Here is an 18,226-nt window from a genome sequence, read left to right on the forward strand (position 1 = left end):
TTTGTGGATTAGCAGTAAGGATATAATTGAAGCAAACAACAGTAACAGTGATGTTTTACAATGTGCGAGCCAACGGGCCATGTGAGCCAAGCAGTTATTGAAAGGTAACCATTTTAAAATGGGTGCTTCTCGGTGCCAGTTGATATTAAATTTTGCTGGTGTATTGTGCAAACTCCCAACATGGTGGCTCCAAACAAAAACTCTAAGGTGTGTGACAACTGCAGACTGCATACTGCATACTGCTGACAAATAGCATTAATTATTTTGATAAACAGTAATAAGACGAGTCTAAGCACCCATTTCAAATAGCACTGATAAATTAAACAGTATTTAAGTCAAAGCACTCATTTTAAACTGTTAGCTTTTAATAACTGTTAATTAGCATTAGTCCGTGGTCTACAGTCATGCAAGTCATGCATGTTGACTCACATGGCTCGGCAGCTTGTATATTGCACAAACTCATCGGAAAAGTGTAGGTTTGAGTCTTGCAAAGGACTACCATGTTACTCCATGTTACCAAGTATTCGTGTTTTTTCCGACTTCGTTGATGCTTTATTTCGACAAAGAGAGTCCAATGCAAGCAGTATAGCAGGACAAATTGTTGTTACCTGAACCCAGTTTAATGGCATAGCTTGCATGAGACGTCTACAGCTCACTGAGGGGGACATTGTGATTTGCAGAAATGCGGTATCTGTAAATTTTTAATGCTGTATTTCAGAAATTGTTGTCTGAAAAGTTCGGAATTGTGGTATGATCAATTCCCCTACAGAAATTGGTTCCCTATGTTTTGGTTGGCGGTATTCGATGTTACTGGTAACAAACTTCCAGTTTCCCGTACCATTATTTGCAACCATCAAACAGGGAGCTGTTTATAAAGTGTAACCTGACCTTTCCAACATTCTTGATATTTCTTGAAGAGCATGCTTGGTGCAAGTTCACACTTTAGAAGAGGGGCTCGTTTTAGCATTCATTTGCTTTACTGACAAAGATAATCCGCGTGTGCAGACCAACATGGGAAAGAAATATATAACATATTAATAACTTTGGATTTGGTATCAGACTGTTTTTGAAAACGGTATTTCGGTATTTGCCAACTTCTGGCACAGAAATGCTTTATTGGGCAACCCCTGATGTCCCCCTCCTCACTGGTAGAACATCCGAACTAGTGATGGAAAAGTTGAAGGATTGATATCTGCAAGGTGTATTTCTTTAACAATAGGGACCTTTTGATATGACAACAACAACGGCGAGGAAAACACCACAAAACAATGGACTTAAGGAACAAAACCGAAGGCTCTGTATGCCCTGCACATGCGTTTTGCATTTTGGTACATTTCTTTGCCATCCTCGTCCTGACAGCAACATGAATTGACTAATTTAAAGGTTGCGTAGAGGATGTGAGAACCTGACAAAATATTTTTAATTTTCTTCCCAAACAACCACACTGTTCATGCCAATTTTATTCCTGCAATGTTGATTAATTAACACTTTCTATTCCGAATGACTTGGAGTTATCACAAAATTATTACAATAACAGGAAATAGTATTTTTAGACAGCATCGTCGTTGTCCTTGCATAAGGTCCCTAATGACTTGCTTTACTACTCAAGATTGATTGATTGTTTGATTCAACAATAATTTATTGAGTGATTGATTGAATTTTTAGAGGGTCTTGTTTTGGAAGAAAGCCCTAAGTGGAAGTTGTTAAGTGAAGTCTTGGACGAGATTGAGCGTGATGATGCGAAGAATGAAAGCAAACGTAAATATCTGTTAAAGCATTTACATCGTTATTCAATTTTCATACATGTATGCATAATTATTATAATAAATGCAAACATAAATCCATTATCAGAACTTTTTGGTAGCAGAAGGAGAAGAACAACTTGAACTGGAAGGAAAGTTGTACAAGGCAACAGTGGCTTGTGCTTTTGAAGTAGCAGAAGGTAACAGTGGCAAAGATTAATTGGACATAAAACACATTGACAACCAAGGAAATAACAGGAAAGTGACATGTGGACTGACACCTTAATTACATCCCTTTTCCAAAGTGATAAGGGAGAGTCTTAGACAGGATAAGTCTGTCAGCCAAAGGAATCAGAACATCCAACATGTTTGCACCCGAAGTCCAATCCCCTTGAATCTTTGAGTTCGGGCAGGAGAGCCACACTCAAGAGCAAAAGTAGTTCCGCCGTGGCATAAACTGTGCCCAGAGTAGTCTGTGGATTCCAGGCCAATGCCAGAAGTGAGCTATTGGGTGCTGGACCTGGGTACGCCGCCAGTGATGCAATCACAGCAAAGACTAGTTGATAAGAATGAGAAGGCAGAAGCGCTGTTAGGAACATGGCTCCAAATAAAACTTGTAAGGCCTAGACAGGACAGAGAGGGGAGTTGGGGATGAATGGAATTGGAACAATCAAGCCTGTCACCAGACTGTAGTGTTTTTGTCCACATGACCCTAACTGCGTCACCCCAAAATGAAAAAGTGATGTCGTTGAGAGACAAGGTGGAAAACGCGGAGAATGATTCTTTGGACGTAGGACACAGGTTGGCAGTTCGAAAAAAAGTGGAAAAACCGAGTGTGAAGTGCGCGGAGTTTCTGAAATCCGGGAGAGAACGGAACCTTAGAAGCTAGTCAGGTGTGATGAGCAATTTATCTCATGGAATACATGTAATTATGGCCTTTCAATGTGAGCTTGACCTTGATGTCATTGAAGGCAGTAGAATCGGAACAGCACAAAGTTAATTGTGAAACCGATGCAGTGTAGAATATTATTATTTTTAACAGTCTGGTGGGACATGATGGAGTAACTGACCATGGTGATAAAACTTGACAAGGTCTCTGGCATGCAGGAAGAGGTTGGACATCATAGAATTTGGTGAACATTTCATACAGTGAACAAATATACATGTAATGTTAGTTAGGGTTACCGTATACTTGGTGTCCTCTGAGAGAGCAGAAGCTTGAACTTTACCAGTGTCATCTTGTAAGGCAGAGTAATGGAAACCTGGCAAGGAAAGAAACTAGTATAATGGTTGCACAATGTCATAAAACTGTTGCTGATAAAACATGTCTAAATCCAAACGGCTCAAGCAATCATCAATAACATTCTGCGAACCCACGATGTGATGGGCACAAATTCCAAAATCTTAATGAGCTGTGTAATGCCGGAGCCAGTGCCATGCAACAAGGCATCTGCGCAAAACCGCAAGTTGTTATCGAGGAGGGGCTCAGAAAAATCAAAGACACTCCATCGAACGAAGCTAAGAAAATATTCCACTACTCAAGGTCTGCGAGCAATTCATGGATGGGACTGAACCATTGGTGCTTATGAGTGAGTGTGCGCAGTATGTTCAACAAACATTGCATCAATGTGCAGCCTGGACTGGTGCATGTACAAACAAAAGCCAATTTGCCAATCAGGGACTGTAACTCAGTTTTTGTCACATTATTTTGGGAGTGTTGAGCCATCTACGGACAAGAAGGGTCGTTAACTCAAGTTTATCTTGAGGTACTTCAATGGAAATCTTGAGATTGTCATAACCAAACCAAGAAAGAGCATGCACATTGATGGTGCCCAGTCTTTGGTCAGAGAAGATTCTAAGCCAAGTCTCTGAAAGAACTTTTCAAGCTACAGTAACTGAAGATCGGAAGTTTTAGTGCCATGGTTGAGAACAGGAGGCTTGCCATGAGGAGGTCCTTGAGGTGTTTCGTCATGGCTAATGGCAGTCTTATTTGGATCAGCTGGCTGGTTGTTTCTTGCAGCATGTAGAAGGGGAAGATCAAATTGAAACCCTGATGGCAACTTTGGTGGCTTTGTCAATCTAATTTCCCAGAAGCTGAAACCATTGGAAAGTACTTGAACCCACAATAAAGGTAACAAAAGACAAGGCAAAAAGCAATGTCAGAGGCCTCACCAGAGAAGCAAAGCTATTAAGAATGAGGGAAGATGGGAAACAGGAGGGTCACACAAGTCCCACCCAAAAAAATAATAGCACAGCACAAAAATGGCATCCACAAGTAGCATCAAAAGTTAGAACTAAATTAATTTTATGCAATTAGATTGTTGCTTCTTGGCCAACCACCGTAACCAAATGAAGGATTTGGCCAAGAGAGTGTTGGTCCTTTGACACTTTATTTTTTCCTTTTGCACCGCTCTCTAGTTGGGCCAGGCCATGTGCTGATTGCTGCTTATGATGAAAGAACTTGTTCGCAACTTAGAGATGTAAGTATTTTTGATGTAAAATGCATTGATTGTTCCTTGTAAGGGGAAAATTAACATGCTCACAAATGCCACCAATAACCGAAATGCTACTGATCGTGTGAATATTTTTTGTGCCTATACTTGCATCAGTTAAGGAAACAAGCCAGTAGGTTACAGCAGTTCAAGTAGTCGCCAGATGAACGTAAAGCGGGGGCCTTCTGCAGCTGCTTTGTTAATGGTTAAGCCCATCAAGAGTAAGATCAAGGGAAGAGAAAAAGTTCTCTTCATTATCTCTGCCTAGAGTAGGCTTTGTCTATGCAGTTAATAGAAACTATGGTGGCCACAGCGATAATGTTATTGTTTTGGGGAGGGAAAAGGTTGTGTGGCATTTGTGGCTCACATCTGAATAATACTTTCTGTTTTACTAGTGACATTTTTATCGCTGTAGCCATTGTTAACGTTGTTTCTTAAACTCCCTGATAATGCCATACCTTTCTCAGTTTTTGTTTATTTATTAGTGTAAATTCAGTAATGGCTGAACGTCAAATTCCCAGCAGCAGTTTGTTGTGTTTATCCAATCTTTAGTTTACCCCACCACACCCATTTTATTACTTGTTATTTGTTTCTCATATTGTTTGCAGTATCTTTGTGATGGCAGTGAAGCTGTTTTGAAAAACCTTTACAACAAGATGCTTAAGAATCCAACAACAGCAGCAGAACCCTCAGAAACAGGTAGGAGCAGTTTATTATTTTCAGAGAACTTTGTTTCTGTACATATATGTAGAGTTTAAGCATGAGCATATCTGGGCGCTGGAAGGTAACCAGAAAAGAGCTGGATGTTTTTTCTTAAACTTGATCGACTATGCCACATTTCTATCACAAAATGGCATTCTTCGTGTGCCAACAATCTGTTACATTTTTAAATTAACTCACTGCCCTGAAAGGAGACTGGTCCATTTATGGTTGCAATCCTTTGATCATAGAACCCACACTGAACTTTGTGACAGATTACTGACTAATTTACCTTTTGATACCAAATTAGAGAGCTCCTCAATTAGTTAAGTACTCCATTTCTTTCCAAATTTTAGTGGAAAAAAACAAAATGCTCTAACTAAACATGGATTGAAAAAATTAGGTTTTTTTATGTTCATCATATAAGTGCAACATAACTTTGTAACTGAAATTGACAAGGAATGCCCACTTGCTCATATTGCAAGAACCTTGCAAGATGAATTGGCCAATGATAGTGCTTATTGAATCTAATACAAATTAACCTTTCTATTCCTTGTTTTCGTCAGACTCTGCTAGTGCAGAAAATTTTGGAGATGACACAGTTGCAGAAAATCAGAAAACAAGAGTAAGTTTGTTAATGTATTGAAGTGCATGCATACCAGTTTTGTTCAAAATTGGTATTTCTGAACATTCAAACCACGCCATGCATTATTTCATCATCTTGAAAAGTTTTTTAGTCTGCAGAGGGTATAGGCTCGATTTCCAGCTGCTGTTTGGGAAACAAGCCCGTGCTCCTCTTTTCGGGGAGGAACGTAGACTGAACACGAGAGAGCGGCGAAAATTGAGCCTACAAAGGGTATTGCATTAGGAAAACAATGGGTGATCCCCCTATGCTACACCATTATCTATGATGTAAACTGAGTTCCTGTACTGTGAAATTGGGGGCATTTTGAGTGTCTCATGAAGCAGCATTCAGTTCCTAGAATTTAACTTTCAATGCACGCTTTCAAATTGTCAGGATTTTCCTTCATCTCGTCGACGGGAGCCAAAAACATCTAGGGAAACTAAGCACAAAAGAACAGGAAAGGGGAAAAAATCAGCTGCAAAGAAAGCATTGCAAAAAGACTCAGATGATGGGTAACAAAATTTAATAGTAATCGCCTTGGAATTTATTTATTCATTCACATACTAATTAGTTATTTTACATCCAGGATCCTTGCTTGAGTAACTAGTGGTTAAAAATTGAAATTTTTGTCTGAATAAACTCATAAATTTCTCATTATATGCTGCAAGTTGCTGCCTGTGGTTTTCACACTTTCAAATTACATGTATGACCTGGCTGTTCAGTAAGATGAGGAAAGTGGGAAAACAAGCAGCTGTGAATTGCAGTATAGATATATGTAGTAAAAATTGCATAAGAAAGGTTCTTTACTGCATTTAATGTCTTGGTAAGCTGGCATGAGCATGCTGTCGAAGAGTTAGTTTGGTTTCCTTCCCATCCTACATAATTAATGATTCATGATTACAAACAAGTGTGAGGTGGGCAAATTGTTTTATGGAAAGTAGTTTTAAACAAGTGTACCTCTCCAAATGAAGAGGAAGTAGTATTAATATCTGATGTTGCACTTTCTTGTTTCCATTGTAACATGCTTGGCGACTCAGTTCATTCAATATTATGCAGTTTCTTAAAGTGCCACAGTTATGCAGTCGTGGCCAAACTAGTAAAAGGGGTCTGGGTCTGTTTCTTAGAGCTGTAGATGACATTGCAGTGATTTGTATTCCAGTTTTGAAATAATTAATTTTTGTATTTGCAAAGCATGTTTTTGATCTGAGGAATAGAGCTACACTTCTCACTTGGTTGTGGGTCAAATGAGTGCTGTCACATGTTTTCTGTTATTTTATGGCCAATTTTGAACAAGCGCTTGATGTAGTAAACAGAAAAGTGCTGTTTCTCACAGTGAAGGAAGTTGTATCTGCCATGAAAAACATTTGAGGAGTTTATTTATTGCTTTTAATTAATGTTATTGTGTTATCTTGTTTGAAGTAAGACCACTGAGCAAGCAAAACAGTTTTTCAAAGGTTAGTCTTTTTCATAGGAACAGATCCCTTGCTATTGTATCATTTTTACTTTGACATGCAGGTTCACCGTAAAATTCTTAATTTGATTTCTTTTTTAAGGGTCACGATCAAATGTCATCATAAAGGTAAGCCTTTTTAAGGCAAACTTGGTTGAATCCCTAGCTGTAGTTTGAGCATCTTCATAAGCCAGGGGATTGTAGTACTGAGAAGAACCATTGTTGTTGACTGATGTTTCAATAATTTTAAGTCAACGTCATCTTGTCTCGGAGGGTGGCTTTCACCTATCTGGTGAAATGTATGAAACCAAGAAGAAGAAGATACATGTATCCTTATTGCTGACAAAATGTTGTATTACAATACAATAATTTATGCTTTGTATAATATTAACCTAATAAGTAATTAAGAGAATTTAGTCTATTTTATTCATTATTGGAAATTAGAAAATAGAGGAACCCTGAGGTTTTCAAGCTATAGCCCGAACAACATTATTTCAGTAGTACATGCAGTTACATTGTGCATCTAACTCCATCAAGGTGTGTGATTCCTAGATTCAAACCATTTAAGTTGAAATTCCTGCTCACTGAGTGTTTTGATTGGACTGGGTGGTCAATTATTGACACAGTTAGAGGAGCACAGTGCCAAAAGAAATGGGGGAAACTGGTCAAATCCCCACAAGGTCAACTATGGCCACCATAGGCTACGTAAAATGGTGAAGATGTGTGCTGGACTTGTTTAAACACCAGTGTAAATGTACTACATTCCATTTCATTTTTAGCCAGATCAAGAAAGCAAGGATACAGTGGAGGCTTCTCGTGAAATAAATCTTTTGACTTCTCGTGTTGTGATAATTCATCCATTGACAGGCTGCAGGTAAAGCATTTCCTACGGGTGCCATACATGTAGGATTAAAAATGCATGTGATTTGGTTGTTGTGCAGAAAAAATACATAATTGACCTCTCTCCTCTTGAGGCATTTCAAGAAACATTGTAACTGGCTCACTCGATCATGGTTATAAGCTCATACAATGTACGGTATATAATTATCACATGGCTTTATTTGAAACTGACTGTGCATTGTGCAGGTCCTTTAATTTGTAAAATTGAAACAACTTCCAAATTGTTTTGTAACAATTCACTGTCAATCTCTTCGCCTGTTTAGTTTATTAAGCTACTTATTATCAATCAATTGTGTAACTATATTTGTCTCCGGATGCTAATGATTGTATTTTATTTATAGTTTAGTCCTGTCATTTTTCATAGTCTGTTATTTGAAGCTTACTTTCTTCTTTTTCCCTTTTTTTTTCCCTGCACAACTCGCCTCGACTAGCTTACGCTATACGCAAGTTGTACGTGTCCTTCTTTTAATTGTTAAATATTAATAAAGTTTTATTGTTGTTGTTATTGTTGTTTGGTAAACTAAGGCCTGATTCACATGGTACCGTACAAATTTTCTACTGGTTGAAAATTTGTGTACGTGTATTTAGGGGTTCTGTTCACAGGGAACCACGCTAAATGTACTAAAATTTGGAGGCTTCGCCATTGAAAAATTTGAAAGCCCAAATCGGGGGCGGATTTTTTAGCTGGCACTGGCGAAAATTTAACCGAAATGCTGTGAACACCTTGACCGTCTAAATTTTTGCACAGCAAAGGCGTGGTTGCATGGATGTGTGGCCTTTCTCTTTCTTGACGAATTAGTCGCCATTTTTTATTTTTTATCTGTTCATGAACAGATGGTAAAACCACTGACAAAGGTTAAATTTTAATCCAGTTCATCAGTTCTGTGTCAACAGAGCGAAAATGTTGCAGGGTTCCGTGCAACAAAATGGCTGGTCATATTTTTCAACTGGTAGAAAATTCATCCTGTACCAGTGTGAATCGGGGCTAATTAAGATGAAACAGTTGCAAGTTCAATGAAATGAAATAAAAAATTATATTTTTTTATTTTGTTATTCCATTCATGCTGGTTGGATATGAGTATATGACATTGATTTACTGTGTTATATCCAATGCATGCTCGTAGTCGAATAGATTATTGTTATTTAACAAGTGAAGATGAGAAGCTGATATGTGGGTCTACTCAGAACAACTCCAACGGTGTTCAGGGCCCCTAACCACTCAGCTAGTCCATTTCCTTCCAGGACTTTAGGGAATAATTATGAGCTTGTAAAAATGATAACAATTTTTTCTTATACACTGTCCAGTGTGTCTTGGCTTCCATTCCTGGACTCTTCATTCAAGGTGGAGTTTCTTTGTTCTCTACTCTGCTGCGAGAGATTTCTCTGATTTGACCTGCCTTAATTTTATTGCATTTGCAGTGTTCCCAACAAAAAAAGAGAAGAGTACTTGTATTCAGCTTTATAAGCTTATTGATTATTATTATTATTATTATTATTAGCATCCTTGGTCACAAGACAATGTATTGTCAGTAGTACTGTTATCTTATGAGAGCGTGTAGATAAGTATAGAAGTAGCATCCCAGGCCTAACCATTCCGGATAAGGTTGTTTTTACTGGGGATACTGTTCCCACATCTAATTACAAGGTCTTTGATCCACTCCCCTTATCTTTATGACATGGTTTGTCAAGAGCCCTGGTTTAGCACTGAACTCTCCTTTTTCCTTTGTCCTCTTTAGGGAATACAGTTGCTTAGAATTCTACAACCACAAAAAGCCCATAGCATTAACCACTTTCTTTTCGTTTTTACTTTCTAGTGATCGCTACAGCTTGTTGCGCACTCTTAATGAAGTCCAGCCACGATATGTTGTCCTATACGATGCTCAAATGCAGTTCATAAGACAGCTTGAAGTATGTTGATTTCTCCTCCCTAATTTATAATTTCAGTCCCTTGTGATATTCCTGGAGTGTTTTTAAACGTTGTACAGCGCTGCTGTAATTTGTGTAATCTTGTTACTTGATTACTGAAAAAAGCCCTTTGTGGTTAAGAGAGCAAGTCATTTTGTGGTCAAGTTATACATAAGTTCTGACTGATAGATTGAACAAGAAAGTTGAATGTCTAGAAATGTTCAAGATACATGTAGGAGGTGCTTTCTTGCTTCATACCATCATTTTAAGATTTTTTAACTGTTCTTTGGACTTGTGAGTAGTGAAACTTACCTGATGTGTCTGAGGTCCATCCTATCTTAATATGCCACTGAGGCCAGACTACCACACCAGTCCTGTGGGTGCCTTATGTCCCACAGAGTTGATGAACATTGAATTGGTTGATTATTTGTCTATTCAATCATATTTATAAAATAATTAGGATAGTACCCGCACTCTCATTGGTCAATAGCTGTGTTTAGGTGAGAGTATGGAAATACAACTGTGACATCACACAAATTTTGATTGGTTATGTATTGTCAGACACACGTTTTGATTGGCTGGTAGGAAATATGAGCATTTATCAAGAAAATCTGTTTCAATCAAGACTGAAAAAACCAGAATTTTCCTTCATTTGTCGAATTATCTTTGAGAAATATTTTATAAAAGCAATAGAGGACTTTTTTCCATGTTTCCATAGCCTCATCTAAACATGAGGGGGAGTTAAGAGAATTTGAGACAGTTATGCAAACCTAAGACGCAGTTGAGGGGTTTGCATAACTGTCGAGAATTTTCTCCTCAAATATTTTGAGTCCCTGACTATTCGTCCAGTCTTTCTGAGGTTGAAACCTACAACTATGTCCTTTGTAATCTTTGAGTTTCTTTTCGTACTCATGCATTCAATGTTTTGATGTGAAAATTGCCGTGCCATACTGCTAGGATATAACTTGTCAATATGGAGCATATTCTCACCATGAGAGTAAACTGTCTTGCCCAAGAACACAACACCAGGACCCGAACCCAAACCACTCGATCTGGAGTCGAGCACTCTAACTGTGAGGCCACCGCGCCTCCCACACAAGCCCATAGGGCGAGTGCAATCTGTAGTCTTTGAAAAAATTTACAAGTCCTTATTTATCCCAAACTCCTCGAGAAAATTCATGTGATAACTAGTCTTAATAATAATATACATCAAAAAATTTGAGATGGTTAAGCAGAAGAAATGCACACGTCTCACACAAACAGGGAAAGATTGTGCCATAAATTGCACCATCCAGGGTGCAGGCTTGGTTTGAAAACAAAAGATTTGATTGGTTCTGACCAAACCCTTTTGTTTATGAGCCAATCATAATCCAGAATTTCAATGATTGTGTAATTTGCACTGGTATTACACTTTTTTGCACTGGTTTTACACCTGAACTGCACTGCTCTTAGCCAATCGGAATCGAGTAATTTTTTCATGCATATTATTATCAATGAAAATGAATTATTTTTTTTTTGCAGGTATTCAAGGCTTCCAGACCTGGAATCCCTTTGCGAGTCTATTTCCTGATCTATACTGGTTCTGTTGAGGAGCAGGTACACAAAGGGTTGTGTCTCATTAATTTTATAGGAAACAATGAAAATGTGAAGCATAATATTACCAGTAATTTCTTTGCCCTTTGGTTTCTCTGTCAGAAATATTTAACAACCCTTCGTAAAGAAAAAGAAGCCTTTGAGATGCTTATCAAGGAGAAAGGAGTGAGTGCAGTGTTTCTATGAATTTTAGCGATCATTCCATAAGTTAATCAGGTTAGCCACACCTCAGTACCACTCAGTCAAAGAGATTGATACACATTTAATGAGTTCATAATTTAGCATGTGTTTTTATATCCCATGCACGTTTCTGCCTTTCCATAAATCAGTGGATTGATTGAGTTAATAAAGGTACTGGTAGATGAACCACCTCCAGTTTGCAAAAACCTCTTATCGTGGTGGTTACTTTAATTGCCTACATCAACTTTCTTCATACGACTAACTGTGCATGTTTCACTCCCAGGAGGGGGGACTCCCATATGAAACAGACGGGGATCCTTGTCGTCTCGTTTAGGGGTGTAAATTTTAGATTTTGGTCTCGATTAGGGTGTTACAGGCAAAGCGCCAATATTTTAAGCCGCCAAGGTCTCGTTTAGGGTTCTGCAAAGAAACACAGAATTACGCAAAGAGAAACAGAAGTCAAATTTTCTTTTTAACTTGTTTTTAGGGGTCAAAATTTGCTTAAGCCACGCCCAGATTGGTCTCCTTTAGGGGTCTCAAAAAGCTTGAGCCACGCCCAGATGGTCTCCCATTAGGGGTTAAATTCAAAATTTCCGACAAGCATCCCCATCTGTTCCATATGGGAGTCCCCCCCCCCCCCTGGGGTTTCACTCCCCACTGACTTTCGTTTTAGTGATGATAATAGTTTGTTACTCAACTCAAGCCAGCCACTAACTTTAAATTTTGTAGAAAACCCTGGGGATAGAGCTGAAATGTAAAGATGGGAGAAGATCTTTCTTTCTAGATTCTACAGTAGGACGAGGATGAGAATGAGTACGAGATTTGACAGTCACTGCCTGTTTGTAGCGAAAATATTTAGAAAATTTATCGAAAAATGCCAAAACTACTACCATGTTGGTGACTTAGTGTGACCTGACGACATTTTGTCAAAACCTTGTATTAAAATGACGACTGGGTCATGTTTTTCCGGTCAAAATGACGCTGGTTTGTGCTCGCTTAATGTTGTTCTTATCTAGAATCTAAAGCTCTCCATTATCTTCTTTGCAGACCATGGTTGTACCAGAGGAGCGAGAAGGACGAACAGATGCTGCTATGTTGTTGAGTAGGGATGCTTCCAAGGCTTCAGATGCTGTAAATACACGAAAAGCAGGAGGACAAGGTGCAGACAGCAAAGTGTCTAGAAAGGTTATGAATAATTAAGGTTGAAAGCAGTGGTTGGGAGGTTACTTGGTTATGCCAAAGGACTTGTTTTTAATTTCCACCTTTGGGTCAGAGTGTGCTCTCTTTATTAGGTGTACAAGTTTTGAGTTGCAAGCATGCGCATGTGAAGAAACTTGACCTCCAAACCTTAACCCTTTGAATCCCAAACTGGCCTGAACTCACCAGACTGACTGTCTAACGTCAGACAATTTTACTCGTCAATGGGGAAACCCCCCGGGAGACAATGGGTTAACGTGTATGCTCAGATCTCAAAACTCACGCAAGCAATCATACTCCTACTTCAATCTTTAAAAAAAATCAAAAGGATTTGGCACAAGTTTCTGTGAGTTTCCAATGGCAAACAATAATATTACAACAATGTTGGGCAGAAGTCCTTCCAGAAATTCATTGATGATCTTTTCCGTCTTTCCCCGATGGGTTCCGTGACCTTCCTGTTTCCCATCTTCCCTCATTCTTTGCTTTGATCATCCAATCAGACTCTGTCATTCCCCCCCCCCTCCCACCCCAGGGTCCTTGTTTCCTTCCCATGGCCCTCCACGGCACCTGCCTAAATAAAGAGCTCCAAACAAGAGTTTGTCTGTGTGGTCACTGTCTTCAAACCTTTCAGCACAGGGTGGGGGTAATTTTCCTTCAACCAACAGGCATTGCGTGCCATGGAACAATTTTCGTATATGAAAATTCTGCCCTAAGCTGAAATTCATCCAATTAGATCACTACGATAAGCAATGCAAATTTCCACAACAAGAACAAACGGTCGAAAAGCTGTCGGTTGAAGGTGGGCCTTTAATTAGAACAATGTTTTGCTGTTTGTCAGGCAATTTTTGACTGTGTTTGCTTTGTCCAATATTGTCATGATGATTATAGCGTTGTGCTTTTCAAAGACCCTTTAAAACTGTTTGGAAAATATCTTGAAAATTAATTCCCTGACCTAGTATTTTTTTTTTGTAATTTACAATTTCAAAAATCCATTAAATTCTCTTGCCTTGAGTTATTCATTTTATTATATAAGCGCCAATGAAATACCAAGTGAGTTTTCGCACATGTTATCTTCACAAGTGAAAATATCACTGTTGCTATGGTTACATAATTATATTCATCGCGTCTTTCGATGCCTTTTGTGGAATGATTTAGTATTTCATTGGTGTTTATATAATAAATAGAATATTACATGGCCGCACGGAGATACGAAATATCTCTTCTTGCGTTGAAATCAACCCTCTAAGGCCCACGACATGGTTTACGATTGTTGTGTACGTCAGAAAAAATGTTGTAGCATTTTAAAACATGTTTTAAAACGCTGCGACAATCGTAAGTCATGTCGTAGGCCTGTCGTGAGTTTGTCGCATGCGACAAAATCGTATCGTGTAAATCGGCCCTAAGAGACATTTCGTATCTCCACATGGCCATGTAATATCCTCTATTTATACACCTTATTCCAAAATGGCCGTCATTTAAATATTCTTTTGTTTTTATTCAAATTAGCCCTTGATGCTTCGTTCTTAAGCTTAAAATTCAACGGAATATTTTATCTTGAACGAGGCAACAAGGGCCAATTTGTATCCGCTGATTTAATCAGCGGTTATTTTGGAATAAGGTGTATGAAACACTATTAGGAGACAAGAAAATAGAGATTTGTTTGAACCAATCACTCCTAAAGTGCTTCCAATTATTGATGAGTAAAGAAACACAGTAAAGGCTAGGAGTCTCACTCTAATAGCATGGAGTGTGTTAAAAATTCCTTTAAGAAAACAAAAAAAATGTGTCTTATGTAGAGTAGGTCAGGAGGAGGAGCAGTCGTGGCTCAGTTGGCTAGTGCGTGGCTTTCGGAGCGAGCGCGGCTTTCGGAGCGAGAGGTCCCCGGTTCGATCGTCAGTGACTTAAACGTCTGTTTCGACTTTCCTCTGATCCGTGTAGCTATAGCTTTAAATCCCCGTAAAACAGAGCACTGACAGAGGGAGGGAGGGGGGTAAAGGGCGCAGTCTGTTGGCTTCCATTGATACCAGCCTCGTAGCTGTAGGAACTACTGATGTTAAATAAAGTTACTTTTACTTTACGTTTTACTTTTACAGAGTAGGTCATTTAGCTTACTGTTTCCGGTTTTTATGATTTTTGGTCACATTTTCATTTCTGGGCATGTATGTGTTTGGATTCATGAGCTGTCGCAAGCAACTTAAGTATTTCATGTGTGGCTTACATTTGCGTGTACTGAAAGCCCTCTCAAGCCTCCTTTTCGGGCTATGCATTCTAGAGGGCTTTTACTTTTTCTGTGGTTGATCCCTCAATCAAGGTAACCTCCACTCTAACTTACAGAAATTGTGTTATTTCACAAAAGCTCTTTCTGTAAGAATAACAGAGCAACATTTTTCTGTTTTCCACAGTGGCGGTGCTGATACAAACACCTTTGAGTGCGAACATTACCAGAACATACTAGAATGCATGGAATTGATAAATACTGCTTAGTATGTACACAGTGTGTATTTTATTTACTCAGTATTTTTGTGTAACAGGTTATTGTTGATATGCGAGAGTTTCGCAGTGAACTCCCATCACTGATTCATCGCAGAGGAATTGACATTGAACCTGTCACTTTGGAGGTTTGTGTGTTACTGGAAACTTAACAAACAAATTTTGAACATCTGGAGGCAAACCCTTTTAATTTCTCATTTTAAACATTGACTGGATTAATCCTGAGATTAAACAATGTAACAACCTTGGTTTCATATTCTATTCAATTAATTTGCCAATGAATTAAAGTAATTTGTTGGATTCATAACTGGGCCTGTGTTATAGGCAAACTCCTCCAGCTGTTCTCTAGATGTCCACTTTCACTGTTCTGATAAATGAGTATAGGTTGGGTATTTTAAGATATCGAGGAACTTCGCTTCAACTTCCTGCAGCCAACTCCTTGGTGGAGACAGTCCTCTCATTTGTTGGGAGATCATTGTAACAGTTATCTGGGGCCCATTTCTCGAAAGTCCCGAAACTTTACGAGCCATTTTCGGGTGTCACAATTCCCTTTGTATCTCAAGAACAGAGTGGACTTAAGTCATCAAACTTAACAGTTATTTTTCTTTTTGTTCCCTTGAAAACTCGTTAAAAGATCGGCTCTCCAAAATAAGCAGTTAGCAGTTTCATAAATGGCTTTTTCGGGACTTTCGAGAAACGGACCCCAGGTCATGAGCCCTTGTGTAGAATGAGAGATAGGAACTGGTCACACTAACACACAATGAAAAGTGTAGTGGAGGGGGACAGCTAAGCACTCTGTTACGAGTTCAAATGTTTTGAGGAAAGGTAGTTTGCAGACTAAACTGAACGCACGGTTCTCGGAACAACAACAAGAAGATTTATTCCAAAAATGAATGTAGTTTCCAGGATGTAAGACTCTTAGACAGCACGTAACGTGATAAACTTACACGGCCTCCGCCAACTTGAATAAACACTGCTTCTGTCACACTTGACTAAACACGGCTAACGCCAACTCTCTTCGCTTGTGAAAAACTAGTTAAAAAAACACTCCGCTTGGACTCGCCTACTTATATACTCACAATAAGCTTCTAGAACTTTCTAAATTAGTAATCAATCTAATTATAGAAAGATTACAAAATACACCAATTTAGAAACGCTTACGCACGAACCTAAAAATAAACAAACTACAAACTCTCGCGAAGCTTCTAGGAAGTAACACTTGTCACGCAATGCTATTTTTCGTAACACACTCCACATGCCATGTGAATGTCTTCAATCACTGATCAAGATCAATCAATCAAGACAAGCGCATACTGGACAGAATCACCAACAGCAACTCTATGCACAGCTAGCAAAGCAAGGCAGTAATTAAAAGGACGTTACGAAAAATTGGAGTGTGACTGTGCTGGTTGCCTGAAGAACAGTGGAAATCAGTGAAAACTCAGTGAAAACTCATCAGGCCAAAAAACCCACTGGAAAACGTAGTCCGTAGTCCTCGATTGAAATGCAATGCATCACGTAACTCAGAGGATTAGAGGTTTCAAACACTATAGATACAGGATCGAAGTAGGACAAACGACTGTTCGAAGGCAAGGGAACTTCAAAAACCAAATCAGTTGGATTTATAGTTAAGGTACAAATTTGTATAATTATACTCAACAAAATTGTAAACAAAAGACTCACTGTTGTAGCGCAAGGAGAGATCATTAACATGATAAATAATATGCTTCGAACCATAATGAAAACGCTTTCCAACTGTTGGAAAGCATTAATTTTTTTTTTCATACCAAAGGCATTCCTCATAAGCCCCATTAAATTTCAATTTACTCCATTTAGAACAGAATGATTTAACTCATGAAAAACTGTGTTGACAAAATGGCAGGTTGGTGACTACATCCTTACTCCGGATATGTGTGTGGAAAGGAAGAGCATTAGTGATTTGATTGGTTCACTGAACAACGGAAGGCTGTAAGTTCAATCATGGGTTTCCGGTGGTAAGGGGTAACTTTAGACTAGATATTGGGAAAATAATTTTTACTGCTGCTTTTTTCCACGGGAAAGGAAAAGCAATTAACAAAAAAAAAATTCTGACTGCTCTGACCCCAGGTGCAAATCATCATCAAACTTTAGTGTACTTGACTTGACTTGAATTGTAGCAGCCCGTGTAAACATAAATAAACTGATTGCAGGGAACCTTTTAAAAATATTTTTAAACCAGAGGAATAAATATTCACTGAAAATTGATTTTTTAAAAAAATGCAAGGAAAGCATTTTATATCCAAAATAAATGAATTTCATACTTGTTAATTTTCATTTACACTATCCCGAGCACCACCTTCTTGAACAAGGGCTAAGTATTGTGATGTGTTGTGGTTGCCAAATTTATTTGATTTTAATAGAATTTCCTTTGGTTTTAAGTTAATCTTTTGTATTGGTACAGAATACATGAGAGTCAAGATTGGGGGTTTCCCTCTGGGGCCCAAAAAAATTGGTCCTTTTCATGTACACAATGTAACTGCATTTAAGATTTCACAACCACGTTTCGACCATTCGACGGTCATTTTCAAGTTTTCAAGTTGCAAAGTTAACGTTAAAAACAGCGATGTTTCGACCGTTCGACGGTCATTTTCAAGTTGAAAAGTAAAATGGATCAAATTGTTGAAAATTTTACTTTTCAACTTGAAAATGACCATCGAACGGTTGAAACATCGTTGTTTTTTAACGTTAACTTTTATCGTGAAATCTGTTTTGAAAACTGCGTTTAAATTAACAATAATAATAATCATTATTGTTTGCAGGTACAATCAAGTGGTTGCAATGACGAGATTTTACAAGAAACCTGTTCTTCTCATCGAATTTGATCCAAACAAGTCCTTTTCACTTCAGGTTCATGTGAGAGTGCTTTCGTAAAATAATGAGTTATTTTTGGTAGCATTGAGTGTTTTTGGGAATG

At 38.4% G+C, this 18,226-nt stretch overlaps 1 protein-coding gene across 2 annotated transcripts in view; it reads left to right on the forward strand.

Moving 5' to 3' along the window:
• The window catches only part of LOC138022902 (DNA repair endonuclease XPF-like), a 46,150-nt gene that overhangs the window by 18,429 nt on the left and 9,495 nt on the right, over nt 1-18,226 (forward strand). The window contains exons 15-29 of one of the 2 annotated variants that reach the window (XM_068869913.1): nt 1,666-1,758; nt 4,161-4,222; nt 4,843-4,933; nt 5,500-5,558; nt 5,952-6,070; nt 6,978-7,012; nt 7,112-7,137; nt 7,788-7,882; nt 9,723-9,816; nt 11,335-11,409; nt 11,509-11,571; nt 12,634-12,771; nt 15,315-15,401; nt 17,156-17,241; nt 18,072-18,165. In XM_068869913.1, the coding sequence (XP_068726014.1) occupies nt 1,666-1,758; nt 4,161-4,222; nt 4,843-4,933; nt 5,500-5,558; nt 5,952-6,070; nt 6,978-7,012; nt 7,112-7,137; nt 7,788-7,882; nt 9,723-9,816; nt 11,335-11,409; nt 11,509-11,571; nt 12,634-12,771; nt 15,315-15,401; nt 17,156-17,241; nt 18,072-18,165 (1,217 nt within the window). The remainder of the gene's footprint in view (nt 1-1,665; nt 1,759-4,160; nt 4,223-4,842; nt 4,934-5,499; nt 5,559-5,951; nt 6,071-6,977; nt 7,013-7,111; nt 7,138-7,787; nt 7,883-9,722; nt 9,817-11,334; nt 11,410-11,508; nt 11,572-12,633; nt 12,772-15,314; nt 15,402-17,155; nt 17,242-18,071; nt 18,166-18,226) is intronic. The other variant, XM_068869914.1, reaches the window with a different exon arrangement.

The sequence above is a fragment of the Montipora capricornis genome, chromosome 11, assembly GCF_036669925.1.
Source record: "Montipora capricornis isolate CH-2021 chromosome 11, ASM3666992v2, whole genome shotgun sequence".
NCBI classification, from domain to species: domain Eukaryota; kingdom Metazoa; phylum Cnidaria; class Anthozoa; order Scleractinia; family Acroporidae; genus Montipora; species Montipora capricornis.